General features: G+C 36.2%; 2 protein-coding genes across 2 annotated transcripts; both read left to right on the top strand.

Moving 5' to 3' along the window:
• The first annotated feature begins 2,542 nt into the window (after nucleotides 1–2,542).
• LOC105216763 (bursicon) lies at nucleotides 2,543–4,804 on the top strand. The gene is made up of 3 exons (XM_054234820.1): nucleotides 2,543–2,840; nucleotides 2,906–3,030; nucleotides 4,376–4,804. Exons 1-3 carry the CDS (start codon nucleotides 2,681–2,683, stop codon nucleotides 4,640–4,642), a joined length of 552 nt encoding a protein of 183 aa, XP_054090795.1. The 5' UTR covers nucleotides 2,543–2,680; the 3' UTR covers nucleotides 4,643–4,804.
• Nucleotides 4,805–7,369: 2,565 nt separating this feature from the next.
• On the top strand, nucleotides 7,370–15,993 carry LOC105216762 (uncharacterized protein DDB_G0271670). The gene is made up of 6 exons (XM_054225497.1): nucleotides 7,370–7,527; nucleotides 7,706–7,826; nucleotides 13,462–13,544; nucleotides 14,975–15,123; nucleotides 15,410–15,712; nucleotides 15,783–15,993. Exons 2-6 carry the CDS (start codon nucleotides 7,757–7,759, stop codon nucleotides 15,901–15,903), a joined length of 726 nt encoding a protein of 241 aa, XP_054081472.1. The 5' UTR covers nucleotides 7,370–7,527; nucleotides 7,706–7,756; the 3' UTR covers nucleotides 15,904–15,993.
• Nucleotides 15,994–16,623: the final 630 nt, after the last annotated feature.

Below are 16,623 nucleotides of genomic sequence, written 5' to 3'. Positions count from 1 at the left end.
TACAGCTTTAAAGTCAATATTATATTTTACTGATGAATTTCTTCGAGAGCCGACTTAACCTATCCAACTTTCTGCTTCTTTTAATTAATTATATCCCTTAGGAGGGGTCAAATGCCAAACATATAAAGAAAATTTCCATTTAATTACATACGTTTACAAATTCAGGTCAACTTTTGGATCTGAGCAGATAAGAACGATTCTTAACTATATTTGATATGCTGAATTCGAATATGCATTTAGTTTTTTAAGATTGATTCTAGTTTCCGAGTTCTCGCATGATAGCACCATTGTGCTGTTACAAGCACAGTTTCCTAGAACAGTAATTAAATACCGATTGAGGAAAATTCTCCCAATCTTACAGGCACTGCTTGATAAGCCTGGACATCAAAACGTCTCCGCTGAACCACTTGTAAATCCACAAGACATTTTCCTGCCACCTCTTCACATTAAACTAGGCCTTATAAAGAACTTCATCAAAGCAATTAACCGTGAAGGACCGGCTTTTCAGTATTTAGTTAAGTTGTGTCCTAAATTGTCATATGCAAAAATCCAAGAAGGAATATTTGTCAGACCTGATATTAGAAAATTATTGGCTGATAAAAAATTTACAAAATGTGTATCGCCCGATGAAGCAGCCGCATGGGCATCATTTCAAAATATCGTTCACCACTTTCTTGGTAATCACAAATCCCCTAATTTTAAGGAAATTATTGGCGATATGTTGCAAAATTATCGAAAGATTGGAGCTAGAATGTCTCTAAAGATCCATTTTCTACATTCCCATCTCGATTTTTTTCCCGAAAACTTGGGTGATGCGAGCGACGAACAAGGAGAGCGGCTAAACCAAGATCTAGACAACATTGAAAGAAGATACCAAGGATTTTGGGATGAAGGCATGATGAGCGACTACTGTTGGACTCTAATATGTGAAACAGATACTAAACAATACAAAAGGCAAAGTTCCACCAATCTTCATTTCTGATATGTTACTTTTAAGTTAATAAAATGAATATTATTTGCCAAAAATCATAAAAAATTAAATTCTTGATTATTTCAAAAACTAGAATCAATCTTAAAAAACGAAATGAAGATTCGGATTCAGTGTCATCAATTGTCATAGAAACCACTTTTGGTTGCCCAGATCCAAAACCGTGTATACTTGTGTTATATATGATTACAAGAGAAGAAGGAAGAGGCTTTTCAAGAACGGTGGGCTGTGGTCCATTTATTCTAATTTAGAAAACAAAGAGTTTCAGGCGTTGTTTGCAATATTTAAAGGATTTCGTTTGCTAAATTAGGAATGACTGATTTGCCTACGTACATAGGTACTATCTAGCTTTTGTTGACTTTAAGGGTTTCGATGAATATTTGTACACCTAAAATCCTATAAGAAGTATTTTACGCGGCTTCTAGAATAGGTTTGATGTCTAAAATATATAAACTTTGAGTTAATTAAATTCATTGTGACTCTTTGTATATATAGATCCAGAAGTACTAGGGTTCTCGAGGAAAAATATTACTTTTTTAGTACTCCTTGACACTGGACCCGTATCCAATCATCTTGTCAGACGTCAGTTGTAGTAGCTGCTTGAAAGAAGACTCAAAAGCATCGAGAAACATCTCAATATGTTCTTCTTGACTTTCCGGCCTTTACACTTTAACACATCCAGGTGATCTACAGGTGATCTATAAAAAAAAACCCTTTGTATCGGATTATAGACATTTTGACAAGCATTTATTATTATTTAAACGCAACTATATTATTTTAGATTCGATATATCGTTAAACCACTAGATATTAAGAGTGCTCCCGAAGTGCTAGTTGGTGCTAGTTAGTCAACTTTCTGCTAGAAAAGCTTTTCTGAACTCAAAAAATTAGCAGAAACTAGCAGAAGAGAGCTGATCGCACGAGAGCTGCTGGTTTTTGCTGGCCGAAATTTCGCTAACCGCTGTCTCGCCATTCGGCCAAATTGAAAACCCCTTTGTACATATATTACATACGAAGTGATAATCTCAACATGACCTTGGTTAGTTGAAAAATATTCGAAGTTTACATTTGTAAATACACCAGGAAGGAAGAAACAACACTACATTACTGAGGATAAAGTCATTATACTCATTACTCTAATAGACATATGTATGTGTCTGTTACAATAATTTCAGGATAAGAACACTTTTACTCCCTTATATACTAATAACTATATATGTATGTATGTGTGTAAAGTAGTTTGTTTTATTCGCACTGCATGTGGTAGCCACATAATCTACACACAGATTCAGCGGCTAATGCAATTCCTGTGTACACAATTATGAAACACAAATCATTGAGCTGAATCATGTCATGCGTTCGGCGAATATTGAGCTACCCGAGGTGCTCGATTACCGTAAACGGCCAGTTACATTTCAGAGCGTACAGTAAATTGCGGCTATTAGAAAACAATTTTCCAACATTTTGACAAGAGTAGATGCCATTAAGTACATACATATACAAATGCATATAGGTACAAGTGGCAGGATATTTGTTTGTCCTTTGCGTTGATTTCTTATAATCGGGTATAAAATGTCGCGTAGCACGTGCAACAAACCTTTATTCGCCCAAAACTCAACGTGAGTGGTGAAAAGAATAAGTGTTAGACGTTTTGACAGTGGAGTATATATTAGTCGGTATTAAAGGTGTGAAAATGTTACGCAAGTTCAGGCATGGCAACCATACGTCGTCAAGAGTCAAATCGGCGTCTAATCACCGTTTTGCTGCTTTGTTGCTCTTATATTGCATTTATTCCATTTTCTTAAGAATGAGTGCTGTCCAAGCTGAGGAAGCCGTTATATCGGGTGATAACGGTAAGTTCGAAATGTCCAATTAGATACTTAAAAAATGAGTCCACTGTTCTTATTGTTTCCTTCAGACATCTCCCACATTGGCGACGATTGCCAAGTGACCCCGGTTATACACGTACTCCAATATCCCGGTTGTGTACCCAAGCCAATACCTTCGTTTGCCTGTGTGGGGCGTTGCGCTAGCTATATACAAGTAAGTATTTTGTTTAATATTTTATGTTATATACAAAGACTTCCTTCGTTTTTCTGCTATAAAAGATCTTCTCATATGTTTGGTTAGGCTAATAAAGAACCTAATAAACACTTTATTTACATAATATTGTGATATCCATCGGACATGTAGATTGCTGAAGCCTGTTAGATATTTCTTAACTGATTCTCCACGCATGAAAAATACGTCTCAGGGTCTCTACAAAGCAATAGCGATCTTCGCCAAATAGGATATTTCTTCTGCAATTTGTGGTCGAACATGCCTCATAATAGTAAAGTCCTGTAAAAGTTTTGTAATTATATACTCGTATGTAGTGTGCTTTTTTATCACCTTTCGCACTCTTCAACGCAGTTTCGCCGAGCGAGATCCACTGTTGTGACAGCCCTTGGTTTCTGGTGTATACTAGTGAATTTGCTGATCCTAACATGACAATAACTATTCGATTCACATGTCCTTTTGAGATTCCTAATGTCTGATATATTTTGCGCATCTTCAATCAGCGGCCTGCCCAATATAGCAGGCACAACCTCTATAAACCAAACCGGTCATTCGTATACAACATCCAACCGCTCTTTGAATTCATTAAAACCTATTTAGTTGAGTCGGTGTCGTTGGTAACTGCAGAGCTGATGAGTTCGCACGTAGGGACGCTTCAGACAAAATCTCATCAGATTTAGAACTAGATGGTGCTCCATTGTCCTTATGCGTTCTGGCACTGGATCAGTAGACCTCACATGAGCTCGGTAGGCGGTGTCTGAGGACCAGCACCTGGGTGACTGCGAGATACTTTTTGACAGGGCGGATCATAGGAGGTCCTTGAACTACTTGCTTTAAAAAAGTTCAACTCGCTGCAATGGAAGTGGTCCTTACTGGACACTGTCCAATGGGTTCACATGTCGTGAGGCTGAACATCCTTCAGGATGCAATTTGCCGATGGTGTATGGAGGAAGACGAGAGTGAAACATCTAGACACTTCCTCCTTCATGGGCCAGCTTTTGCTAGAAATTTTTCAACAGTTTCGGCGAACCAACAAACGCTTTTTCGACGCCTCAAAATCTATGGATTTCCATATTTAAGAGTTTGCGGCATCACAAAGTATTTTAGCTGTCTAAGTGGAATCTATTGGATCAGTCCAATAACCGAACCTAACCTAAGTCGGCGTAAAGTATATTGATAAATAGCGATTGATTCGGTCTTATAGGAACTCAAAATGTCCATCTAATCTTGTAATGCCTATTGATGATTACTAGCTTTTTTCCCATGGACTTTTCACGTTCTCACCTTCTGTGTAAAAAATTCATTTTATGTTAATTGCATTTTCATTTAGGTGTCCGGTAGTAAAATTTGGCAAATGGAACGTTCATGCATGTGTTGTCAAGAGTCGGGCGAACGTGAAGCTGCCGTTTCGCTCTTTTGCCCCAAAGCCAAGCACGGCGAACGCAAATTCAAGAAAGTACTAACGAAAGCACCACTGGAATGCATGTGTCGTCCATGCACCTCCATCGAGGAGTCCGGCATTGTGCCACAGGAGATAGCCGGCTATTCCGATGAGGGTCCATTAAATAATCACTTCCGTCGTATTGCATTGCAGTAGGTCAACTTCATGATTACTATATAATTTAACTTTTACTACTTCATATACATTTTCTGTTTAGCCAAAATTGGGAATGAAAGTGTAAAGTGTAATTAATGTAAACGCATTAAAAAAAAGAAAAAGAAATAAAGCAAAAAATAATATATTTATATAGCGGAAAGCAGTCGCCGCATAAATGCGTATATATGTATGTGTATTGTTAATACGTTGTATTCAACGGATTATGTCTACTGTCAAAGTGTTTTTGTCTAAAACGACTTAAAATTTAATTAATTAATTTCTTTATTATTTATTTTATTATTTCAATGCTTTTTGTGTGTTTTTTATATTTCATCCCAACAATATTGGAAATTTCGCCAAATTCTACAAAACTTTTTCTTGACTGGCGTAGACACCGCTTACACGGTTATAGCCGAGTCCACAACATCGCACCACGCATCTCTCCTTTTGGCAGTTTGGCGCCAATTGGTTATAACAAGCGAAACCAGGTCCCTCTCCACCTGGTCCTTCCATCGGAGTGGAGGTCTCCCTCTCCCTCGGCTTCCACCAGCGGGTACTGCATCGGAAACTTTCAGAGCTGGGGCACTTTCGTCCATTCGAACAACATTACCTAGCGACCGTAGCCGCTGTCTTTTTATTCGCTGGACTATGTCTATGTCGTCGAATAACACATACAGCTCATCATTCCATCGTCTGCGGTATTCGCCGTTGCCAATGTTTAAGGGACCATAAATCTCCCGCAAAACCTTTCTCTCGAAAACTCCTAGTGCCGTTTCCTCGGATGTTGACACCATCCACGCTTCTGCACCATAAAGTAGGACGGGAATGATGAGGGACTTGTAGAGTTTAGTTTTTGTTCGTCGAGAGAGGACTTTACTTTTCAGTTGCCTACTCAGTCCATAGTAGCACCTGTTGGCAAGAGTGATTCTGCGTTGGATTTCAAGGCTGACATTATTATAGGTGTTGATGCTCGTGTCTAGGTATTCGAAATTATCTACAACTTCAAAGTTATGACTGTCAACAGTGACGTGGGAGCCCAGACGCGAATGCGCCGACTGTTTGTTTGATGACAGGGGATATTTCGTCTTGTCCTCGTTCATCACCAGACCCATTCGCTTCGCATCCTTATCCATGCGGGAAAAAGCAGAACTAACGGCGCGGGTGTTATTTCCAATGATATGGATATCAACGACGGACGCCAGTAGCTGTACACTCTCTGTGAAAATTGTACCTTCTCTGTTTAGCTCTGCGGCTCGTACTATTTTTTCCAGCATCAAGTTAAAGAAGTCACACGATAGCGAGTCACCTTGTCTGAAACCTCGTTTGGTATCAACGGCTCGGAGAGGACCTTCCCGATCCTGACGGAGCTTTTGGTGTTGCTCAACGTCAGCTTACACAGCCGTATTGGTTTTGCGGGGATACCAAATTCAGACATCGCGGCATAAAGGCAACTCCTTTTCGTGCTGTCGAAAGCAGCTTTAAAGTCGACAAATAAATGGTGTGTGTCGATCCTCTTTTCACGGGTCTTCTCCAAGATTTGGCGCATGGTGAATATCTGGTCAGTTGTTGATTTTCCAGGTCTAAAGCCCCACTGATAAGGTCCAATCAGTTTGTTGACGGTGGGCTTTAGTCTTTCACACATAAGCGATGTTAAGCAGGTTTAGCCCATGGTAGTTGGAGCAGATGGTCAGGTATGCTTTCTTCCGACCATATTCCGCAAAGAAGCTGATGCATGCACCTTATCAGCTCTTCGCCGCCGTATTTGAAGAGCTCGACCGGCAATCCATCGGCCCCCGCCGCCTTGTTGTTATTCAAGCGAGTAATTGCTATTCTAATTTCTTCACAGTCGGGCAATAGAACATCTGTTCCATCATCGTCGATTGGGGAATCGGGTTCGCCATCTCCAGGAATTACCTCAGCCCATATACCATATATGATGATTTTCGTTTTTCTATTGGACTTTATACCGAATATATGGGTCAAATTGTGTGTTATCTTAATAAAAATATAGCAATAAATGCTTGTTGTGTATTATTAATTTTAATATTTCATCCCAACGATATTGGAAATTTCGCCAAATTCTACAAAACAGTCTTCATTAATACCGCATACTTGTTTTGAGTCACAACAAGATTTGAATATAAACAAAACTTAAGCATCATGTACAAACTAAAACTCGTGTTGTCTCTATAAAACCAGAAATTCGGGGATTTCGACGGCAAAAACCGAAAAAAAAATTTTAATTTTCATAAATTAATAAACCAATAAAACGTTCGGTAGCCAAAGGCTAACAAAAAAACTGCTGGGTGTTTACGTGCTAACAAATAGTCAAACAAAACAAATAAACAAAAACTCTACACTGAAGAACGAGCAGCAACAACAACCACTTGCGGAAATTTATTTATTTTTTTTGTTTTTGTGAAAAAGTGTGGTTGGGGAATACATGTATACTTACAACGCACTGAGAATTTTGCACTTGAAGAGCGCTGCTTTCGCCGCACAAAAACTGCCACTTGAACGCCATTTCTCCCATACAAAAACAACAACAACACACACAGGCTTACACGAAATTTGCCGGATCATCACTTGCGAATATCTATATATATATATATTTCTAGATATATGTATATGCAAATGTCTTTGTGTCTTTTGTTTTGTTTGGCACCGCCTCAACTCGGCTCCACTGTGCGCGGCACTCGTGCTGATCGTGGTTCAAGAATCGTTTGTCGCTTTGCCGCAAAACATCTCAACTCAAATCGGCGGCCGGACAGACACATCAGCACAATGAAACGCGTATAAAATCACTTCGAACACGGTGTTGGCAGTTTAGTCGTTCTTCTGCCGTGTGTGCCGTCACATATACTGTGTGCTGTGATAATTAGCAAGTTCGTAGCTTGAATCTTTCGTTTTTCTTTAGCAGTTGTTGATTGTAAATTTCAGAGTGTTGCTTGTTCGAAATTATTGAAAATTCAAAAATTACATATTTAATTAAATAAATAAATAGAAGACGAGCATCATTGCCAAATGCCAATCTAATGCATGTTTTCGTTTATTTTTCCGTAGCTACTACATATATACATTTATTGTTGAATCGAAGTGGGAAAAACCGAAAATATGAAATTGTTTGTTGGATGCGCAATTATCGTGGTGGCGTCAGTATTTGCCACCGCATCAGCTGAAGCCGGTGAGTAATTTGCCGCAGCATCGCTGGCGAGAATTTATTCTTAAAAGTCATTACAAAGTGTGCATGTGTGTGAGTGAATTTCCGCATAATTCGCTACTAAAGAAATTCTGCTTGCTGGCTTTTAAATTTAAAAATTTTCAATTCTTAAATTATTTTCTTCCAACAATCGCATCTCTATTACATCATCATCATTTTTGGGATTTACCTGCGTTCAAGGCAGTTCTTAAAGCTTAGGCGTTTGTGTAGCTCATGTAGCGCTCAGCAAGTTCAAAGTAAGCTCAGAGCAAGTTCAAGTGTATTAACTAACACTTGGCAAATTAACATTGGCGTGTTTAGATAATTAAGATTTATTGATTATTAATCACACATTGTTTCCGTGGTTTATTTATTGAAACTTGTTGGTTGTTGTTGTGAAGATGTTCTCAATCACAATTAATAATAAAACCGTTAATTAAAATAAAAATTATGGTTTTTCGATAAATACAAATTTGAAATTATTAATAAAATTTTATTTTTTTTCAAGAAAATTTCATTAATTGCTAATCGTTTAAATTTTACTATTAATTTATTTTTTTATTTTTAATTTATTATTATTATTATTATCATTATTCATTATGCTTGTCTATTAAAATTTTAATGAGTTTTTATTTACCTCTCACAAAATATGAAATATTATTTGAATATATCTATGTATATACATACATATAGTATATAGCATTTGGTATTGTAGCTGCCTCTAATTTACAGAAAAACCTTGTTCACTTCAAATTTTCAATCAACAATATTATCATGATCTTGATAATGCATGATGCTGACAAATCATTGTAATAATAATAACAACAATTGTAAGCTTTTCTGCGGTAAAAAAATTTTCAAATGTCTCCGCTTCATAATTGTGTTCATTGTAAAATCGGTAAAACCCATGACTCGCTACTGCTTACTTGAAGGTAAATCATTTGGCTTTGAACTTGCTGAGGCTTACTTATTTAAGGCAGTAGTCAGCTTTAGAAGCCGAAAAAAGCGTTTTTAGCATTTTTTTTTTGAAAGGGAAGGAAATGATTGCGGTAAACGGAATTTTAAGACGATAGTGTACTATATTTAAGGCTTAAAAAACAATATTTATTATTAAAAAATATTGAAATTTTTTCAAAGTTGTAAGTATTTTTCTGGAGCGCCTGGAGTCTGCACTTGTAAATCGGTGCCGGTGATGGAGGTCGTGAGATGCATCTCAAAAAGTCGAACCAATTTTTTTTTTTAATTTTCATAAGTTTCTTTTCTTTATGAACTAAAAAAATACCGAAGAAGTTATAAAATTCCAATTTTTTTCGAAGTTTGAAAAAAAAATTCACTTTTTGAAGAAAAAAAATGGACTTAAGTTGCAAAACAAGTATTTTAAATAATACTTTTGTCCAACTTTTTTAATTCAAATAGAAGATAATTTAATACTGAAGCTAGATCACTTTGGTTTTTTTTTCGATCGGACATATATTCTTTTTGCTATCGCCGGCACCGTTTTCTAACACTTGTGAAAATGAAAACTCGAGAAAACGCGCTTTAAAGTTTTCGGTCGGGTCTGCCTGAGCATTCGCACCTGCTCGAAGCTCGGCCACTAAAACTGCTCTAGGTTCGAAAATATGTCGAATTGGCCTCTGGAATTTTAAAGACATATTCTTCGGTTTTTTGAAGCCTGTAAAGCAGACTACTGCCTTAAATGCTTGCTTAGATTGTTGTAGATACCGTTATTTGATGATATTTCGGGAGTACATGTCTACAAAAATATAAATATTTCGGATAAGTAGGCGTATTTTATATGAGACTCAGTCTCAGTTTGTTTTATTACTTTAAAAATACTTTAAAGACTAAGTTCGGGTGTAACCGAACATTTTATACTCTCGCAATTTATTGATGTAATTTTATTAAGATAACTTACACAATTTGACCCATATATTCGGTATAAAGTTCAATAGAATACCGAAATTTATGATAAATAGGGTTGTGAGGGCTGAGGTAATTTCTGAACCGATTTCACTCATTTTCATCACCAACATACATTATATCCAAGACTATATGCTCACATAATTTGGCTGAGATATCTCAAATATTAAACGATGTATGCGGAATAAAGCCCATTGTATTTTTGAAAAACTGATAATTAGTTATATGGAAGCTAAGGGAAGTTAAGACCCGATTTTAATTATTTTTGGTACAGAGACACACTATTTGAGGAAAAAGATTCCTTTGACACTGAGTTCTTCATGTTCGACATCCGGGACCTTGAAAAGTTATAGTCCGATTTAAATGACACACCTCAAATACAGTATTTGTGTAAAGCTTTATTCCGCTATCTTCATTGGTTTCTGATTTATGTATATACAGTGGAACTTCTCTAACTCGAATCACCATAATCTACAAAAAAAAACTTCAAGTTAGAGAGACTTCGAGTACGAGTTATGGAGATCATCGAGTAATAGAAGTTTGAGTTATGGAAGTTCCACTGTATTATAAATTGAAGGAACCAGATGGAATTCAAAACCAAGTTGTATGGAAAGTAGGCGTGGTTGCGAACCAATTTCGCCCATTTTTCAACCGTGCCATTAGGATATCAATAAAATATTATGCACTAAATTTCATTGCAATTGTAGTTCCTGAGCTATTGTTTACAACCAAGAGTGGGCGCCTTCAATTTCCTTTTCTTTTAAGTAATTTTCAACATAACCTGTTAACCTATATTTAACCTTTTTTTATGGTGTGTAATGGGGTACTTGAGGGTAGCTGCAGAGAGTTTACCTTTAGTGGTTTGCGAGATATATACAAAAAACTTATTTGTGGTTGAGGCCACTCACACTTTTCAAAAAAATTACATCCAAATATGGTCCTTATCATCCTTACTAGGACGATCATTTGTCCCTAATTTTACTTTATAGCTTAGCACTTTATAGGTTTTCGGTTTTCGTCATATTGAATTTTAACAACGATTTAAAGCTTGGGACTTAAATGTATTATATTTCTGCGATAATTGGAAGCTGATTTTGTTAAATTTGTTGGTGTTTCTTTACTAGAAGAGTATTATATATATCTCTAAGATTAGCTTAAGTGGTGATAACTATTTATCCACATATTCATGTCAATTTAAACAATTAAAGAGTTATTGGGATGTCTTTTTAGAATTCAAAAATTAATAAGAATCTTTATTACATGTTTTATTTATTCTAAATTCAGTATGTAACGGTAGATTTGCCTAATCAATGATTTCGGGTATTTTGAAGAAGTTTCAGTTGAGACTGTTGAGTTGATATATTTACCCAGCATAATTGGGGTACTCACAAGTTGTCATAAAGTATCGTAAAATCATAAAGTTTTAAATAAACTAATTTTTTCTGAATCATCTTTTCTTTTCATCTTTATCTCTTTAATTACATAGTTTTAACTCGGCTTTGAAATACAATACATTTATGAAAAACAATAATAACTGTGAGTGATTCACCAACAGTTACAGAGTACTAAATATATACATATGTATGTATATACAAAAAGAGTGTGTACATACATTTGTACATTAGGGTGAGGCGAAATTTTGTAAAAAATTGCTTTTGAAAAATTTGCTAAAAGCTAACTTTGTGCCGCAGAAATTAGTTGCTTTTCGTGCGTGGTGTCTCCAACATCACTCAACATTTAAAAATAATACATATCTATATACGTATGTATATACTCGTATAACATATGATGGCTTATATCTATAAATTTTTCATTAGTACTAATATTTATGGTTAGGCCTATAAAGACAATTTCACAAAGTAAAAAATAGAGACTATTTTTTTTTCTTCTCACCCATCCTAATGTATACACATAGCAATAGTTGCATGTAATCAACTCGTAGTTCACGAGCTAATCGTTAATTGCAATCATTTCAGCTTTATTTCAAACTTGAAAATCCACTCATAGTTTGTTTAGAAAACATTAATAATGATTCAAAGTAAAATTGAAAATTTCAAGGAATTTGCGTTTACAGAAAACCACTGCAAAGCAGAATATAATAATGACGTTCAAGTGAAATACTAACTGAGTATACTTACTATCATTCCTCAGAATCAAAGCTGTAAAAGCGTACTCAAATCATTAGAGTAATGGGAGCACTAAAAGCAATCATAAAATGCGGTGCTTGTATGCGCAGCCTCATTTAAGTACCTGTTTGTATATATGTACCGTTGTTTATAAGTGCAAATAAAGCCGTAAGATTCTTAAAAACATATGCAAAAAAAATAAAACAAAAACAAGAAAAAACGTTAACTTCGGCTGTACCGAAGGTAATATACCCTTCACAGGTGCATTTCTTTTAGTAACTATGTGTTTAAGCAAATCTAAAGTCTTAAGAAAAAGTAAGTAAAAAAAAAAGAAAACATTTTACTAATTCTTTTTAGCCGGGTTGTTTGCTAGAAACATTAAGGTTATATAATTAACCGATCTGAACAATTTCTTTGGAGATTATATTATTACCTTAAGCAGTAATCCATGTAAAATTTCGTGAAGATACCACGTCAAATGCGAAAATTTTCCATACAAGCCCTTGATTCCGATCGTTCAGTTTGTATGGCAGCTATATGATATAGTGGTCCGATATCGGCAGTTCCGACAAATGAGCAGCTTCTTGAAGAGAAAATAAAATCTGCAAAATTTCAAAACGATATCTTAGAAACTGAAGGACTAGTTCGTATATATACAGACAGACAGACGGACATGGCTAAATCAACTCAGTTCAACATACTGATCATTTATATACATATATACTTTATATGACCTCCGACGCTTCCTTCTGGGTGTTACAAACTTCGTGACAAACTTAATATACCCTGTTCAGGGTATAACAAGCGAGAAGGTAATGAAAGGAATGCTTTAAGCTTTCATTATGCCATGAATCTTTGTGCGTTGCGATGTCAATCGCCAGACAACAAAGTCGAGATCAAATTTCGAGAGCTTAGAAAGTTTGAAAATCACTTTAAAAGCAAAACAAAAAAAAACAGAATAGTAGAGTAGATCGTTTTGCGATGGGCTACTTTCGCCACTAAAGCGTTCAAAGTGCTCATTTCGGCGAAACTAAATTACGGTGTTTTTCACATTTTGCTTTTTTCTCGCTAATTTGCAGTTTAAAGCCCTGACTTTGACTTTATTGTATTTGGTTGTATGTGTTTGTTGCTAAATAAAATAGAATTAATTAACAATAGCGAAAATAAAATAAAAATAAAAAACACAAAAATATTGTAATCAAAACCAAAGCAGCTTAACTGCAAATAGAAAAAAGCAACAACAACAATAAACACATACAATTAAATGAAATTTGAAACGTTTGCGGCTTTCTAGACTACGAAAGCTGTTTAGCCGGTAGTGGACTTGGCCAGCGCCCGCATTAAAAATACTGAAAATATGGCAAATAAAAACAAAGCGAGTGGAAAGCATATAAATCCATATTAAAAAGTAACATTTATAATTAAAATATTATTTGACGTCACGACGTCGCAGTCGCTTATTATGACATTATGAGCTTTGTTGTATAACCTTTGCCGAGCTTATAAATATTTATTTTTATATGTAACATTTTATAAATTTAAAATAATATTTGTTGCCTTTCCTTGCTTTACAGATGCTGGTTTCTTCATACCGAAAGCGTTTTACACGCTCGACTCCGAGGGTCACCAAACTCAGCCACATCCTGTGAGCCCACATGTAAGTACGAAATGACACCTAAGAAACACTCTATATTAAGTGCGGTTAGCTTAAGTTTTGGGTTGATAAACGCGACGTAGCATACTTATTTATCTAAAAAGGCTCATACATAAGCTTAGATATGTACAAGTATATTGAAGAAGCGCTTTGAGTTTATCTCGAATATTTTGAGGTTAATGTCGATCTCAACACATAATCTTATGACATCGAAGGCATTTTAATCTCAATTTAGCGAAAGCTGGAAAAACCTAGCAAAAAGTACCAAAGTTTTTCTCCTCGCCATCTTTTCTTCTTCTTGACTGGCGTAGACACCGCTTACCCGGTTATAGCCGAGTCCACAACAGCGCGCCACGCATCTCTCCTTTTGGTAGTTTGGCGCCAATTGGTAATACCAAGTGTAGTCAGGTCCTTCTCCGCCTGGTCCTTTCATCGGAGTGGAGGCCTCCCTCTTCCTAGGCCTCCACTAGCGGGTACTGCATCGAAAACTTTCAGAGCTGGAGCACTTTCGTCCATTCGAACAACATGACCCAGCCAAAGTAGCCGCTGTCTTTTTATTCGCTGGACTACGTCCATGTCGTCGAACAACACATACAGCTCATCATTCCATAGCCTGCGGTATTCGCCGTTGCCAATGTTTAAGGGTGCATAAATCTCCCGCAAAACCTTTCTCTCGAAAACTCCTAGTGCCGTCTCATCGGATGTTGACACCGTCCACGCCTCTGTACCATAAAGTAGGACGGGAATGATGAGGGACATGTAGAGTTTAGTTTTTGTTCATCGAGAGAGGACTTTACTGTTCAATTGACTACTAAGTCCATAGTAGCACCTGTTGGCAAGAGTGATTCTGCATTGGATTTCAAGGCTGACATTGTTATTGTTGTTAAAATTGTTATAGCCTCAATGTACATATGCTTAATGCACAGGATCCGGTTAAACGCCTTATAATTATTACAATATTAAGCTTTCTAGCGCATTTAGTAGGATCTGCTACGTTCTAATGCAGTGCAAGAAAGATCTAGTCTTGCACAAATGCTAGTTTTGGATTAGCGCTCCTCCAGCTCGTGAGTAACTCTGTCTTTAGTGCCAAGTCTGATGAATCGTTGTTGCAAGATTATCGGATTTACTGTTTCCAGGTATTACTATACGGTGAACAATACCAGTTTTGTGGCTCTACTCGCGTACTGAATAGTCACCTCTTCGAAGAAGTCTGCATTCTTGAACAACATACTGTTGTAATCTGGACGTCCGAAACTATTATTTTCCACAATTTCTTGGTTAAATTTAGTGCGATATCATTTTATATTTCTATATCTCACTTTTTATCATGTATCCATTTTATTCTTATAATAACATTAACGATTCTTCGTTATTCCATTAAAAATTTCATTAATTATTCTATAATATTAAATTTTTTGTATTCTTCTCCACAGACTGCTCAGTATCTGAACCGCTTGCGTCGTCAAGTTGTCAGTTCCTCATCATCATCTTCGTCGTCTTCATACTCGTCATCTGGTGATGGACGCCCGATAGTCTTCGGCACTACGAGTACATCCTCACACGGTCCACAGGGAAGCTTTAGGTAAGTGAAGTTGAGGTATTAAGTAACATATTCGACTTAAGACTACATGATTTTTTAACATTATTTCGCTGTAAATTGTTCACTTGTCAAAGTGTATTGATTATAAATGTCAAACACTTGACAGCTGTCTCTCTAAGAAATTCTATTTCACTCATTCTCTCTCATTTAAAAACGAAACCTTTTCATTTCGCTAGTATTTAAGAAATATAAAACTCATTCGAAACCTTTTTCCACATTCAATGACAATTACTATTTGATTTTTCACACCAACTACTCCCGTAAACAGCGTTGTAAGCCGTTTTGGTGATGACGGCAGCTCATCAACGTCTTCCCACGGTTCCGGCTTTGGCGGTAACTATCCCAACAGCAACAGCGGTGCATACGATAGCAACTATCATAGTGGTGCCGGTCAGTACGGTACCAATAGCAACAACTATGGCACCAACTCATATAATGACAATGCTTACCACCCGGTACCTCAGTATTCAGGAGCCTCCGCCTCGTCATCCTTGCACTCCGGCAATGACGGCAAGGTCGTCTTTAAAACCGAACAGTCTGTAACATCGACCAATCCCAATGCCCATACCAAGTATGTACTGCCCGGTCTTTTGAATACTTAGGTCAATATAATTATGAAAAATGTATTTTCTTTTCAATAGTTTCCAAAATCGTTTCGGTGGTGATGACATACCACAAACAGTCAGCAAAACCGTATCCACCACCGGTTACATTGACGAGAAGGGTGTTGTACATTCCAAGACAACCACCACAAAACATTAATTTATTGTAATTCGATTTTTTTTAATGTAGTATTTTTTTATTATTCATATAAATTTTATTTTCGCAATAAAATAGATTAATTCTAAAATATTTGATTGTCGTAAACAATTTCTATGGCTGTGTAAGAAACGGCAAGTATATGATCAAAACCGGTTTTTGTTTGCTGTTTACTTTATAAAACGTAAATAAATAATAAGAAGCCGTCTCTCGTCGTTTCAAGCAGTGCTTTGCCATGAAATTCGTGTTTAAGGGGTGGTTACATGGGTTTCGTGGGTTCAAAAAATCGATTTTTTGTTTTTTGGCTTACTAATTTCTACAACATCTCAAGAATATTATACTAAATTTTCAAGTCGATCCGAATAACAGTTGCGGAGATACAGCCTTTGGAAGGTGTGCGCTCCAAGTCAGGTATTACACTCAAAACTTTAAGGGGGTATACCAGTGTAACTAACCCATGAAAAATTAGGCGATTTTCGTTAAAAGAAAATATTCGATCGATGGTTTCGAAGTTTTTTGCACATAATAAAGTATATTTTCAGCTACAAAAATATTGAAAAATAACTGAGTTATGTTATCTTCGGAGGTGCCAAAAAAAAAGTTCCCTAACTGCTAACATGATTCCGGCCGAATGAGTTGCTGAAACAAGAAAATTTAAAAAGGATATTGAAGTTAAAAATATTTACTATATAATAACCAACGATTTTTAAAAAATATAAAAAA

This window comes from Zeugodacus cucurbitae, chromosome 2, assembly GCF_028554725.1.
Source record: "Zeugodacus cucurbitae isolate PBARC_wt_2022May chromosome 2, idZeuCucr1.2, whole genome shotgun sequence".
Classification (NCBI taxonomy): domain Eukaryota; kingdom Metazoa; phylum Arthropoda; class Insecta; order Diptera; family Tephritidae; genus Zeugodacus; species Zeugodacus cucurbitae.
This window is presented reverse-complemented; position numbering and strand designations above follow the sequence as displayed.

What these genes read in the sequence shown, in the direction of transcription:
- LOC105216763 (XM_054234820.1), top strand. Translation starts at nt 2,681, where the DNA reads ATGTTACGCAAGTTCAGGCATGGCAACCATACGTCGTCAAGAGTCAAA. An exon ending in CGTTATATCGGGTGATAACG is followed by an intron (nt 2,841 to 2,905) that starts GTAAGTTCGAAA and finishes TGTTTCCTTCAG; the next exon opens with ACATCTCCCACATTGGCGAC. An exon ending in GTTGCGCTAGCTATATACAA is followed by an intron (nt 3,031 to 4,375) that starts GTAAGTATTTTG and finishes ATTTTCATTTAG; the next exon opens with GTGTCCGGTAGTAAAATTTG.
- LOC105216762 (XM_054225497.1), top strand. Translation starts at nt 7,757, where the DNA reads ATGAAATTGTTTGTTGGATGCGCAATTATCGTGGTGGCGTCAGTATTT. An exon ending in CACCGCATCAGCTGAAGCCG is followed by an intron (nt 7,827 to 13,461) that starts GTGAGTAATTTG and finishes CTTGCTTTACAG; the next exon opens with ATGCTGGTTTCTTCATACCG. An exon ending in AATCCCAATGCCCATACCAA is followed by an intron (nt 15,713 to 15,782) that starts GTATGTACTGCC and finishes TCTTTTCAATAG; the next exon opens with TTTCCAAAATCGTTTCGGTG.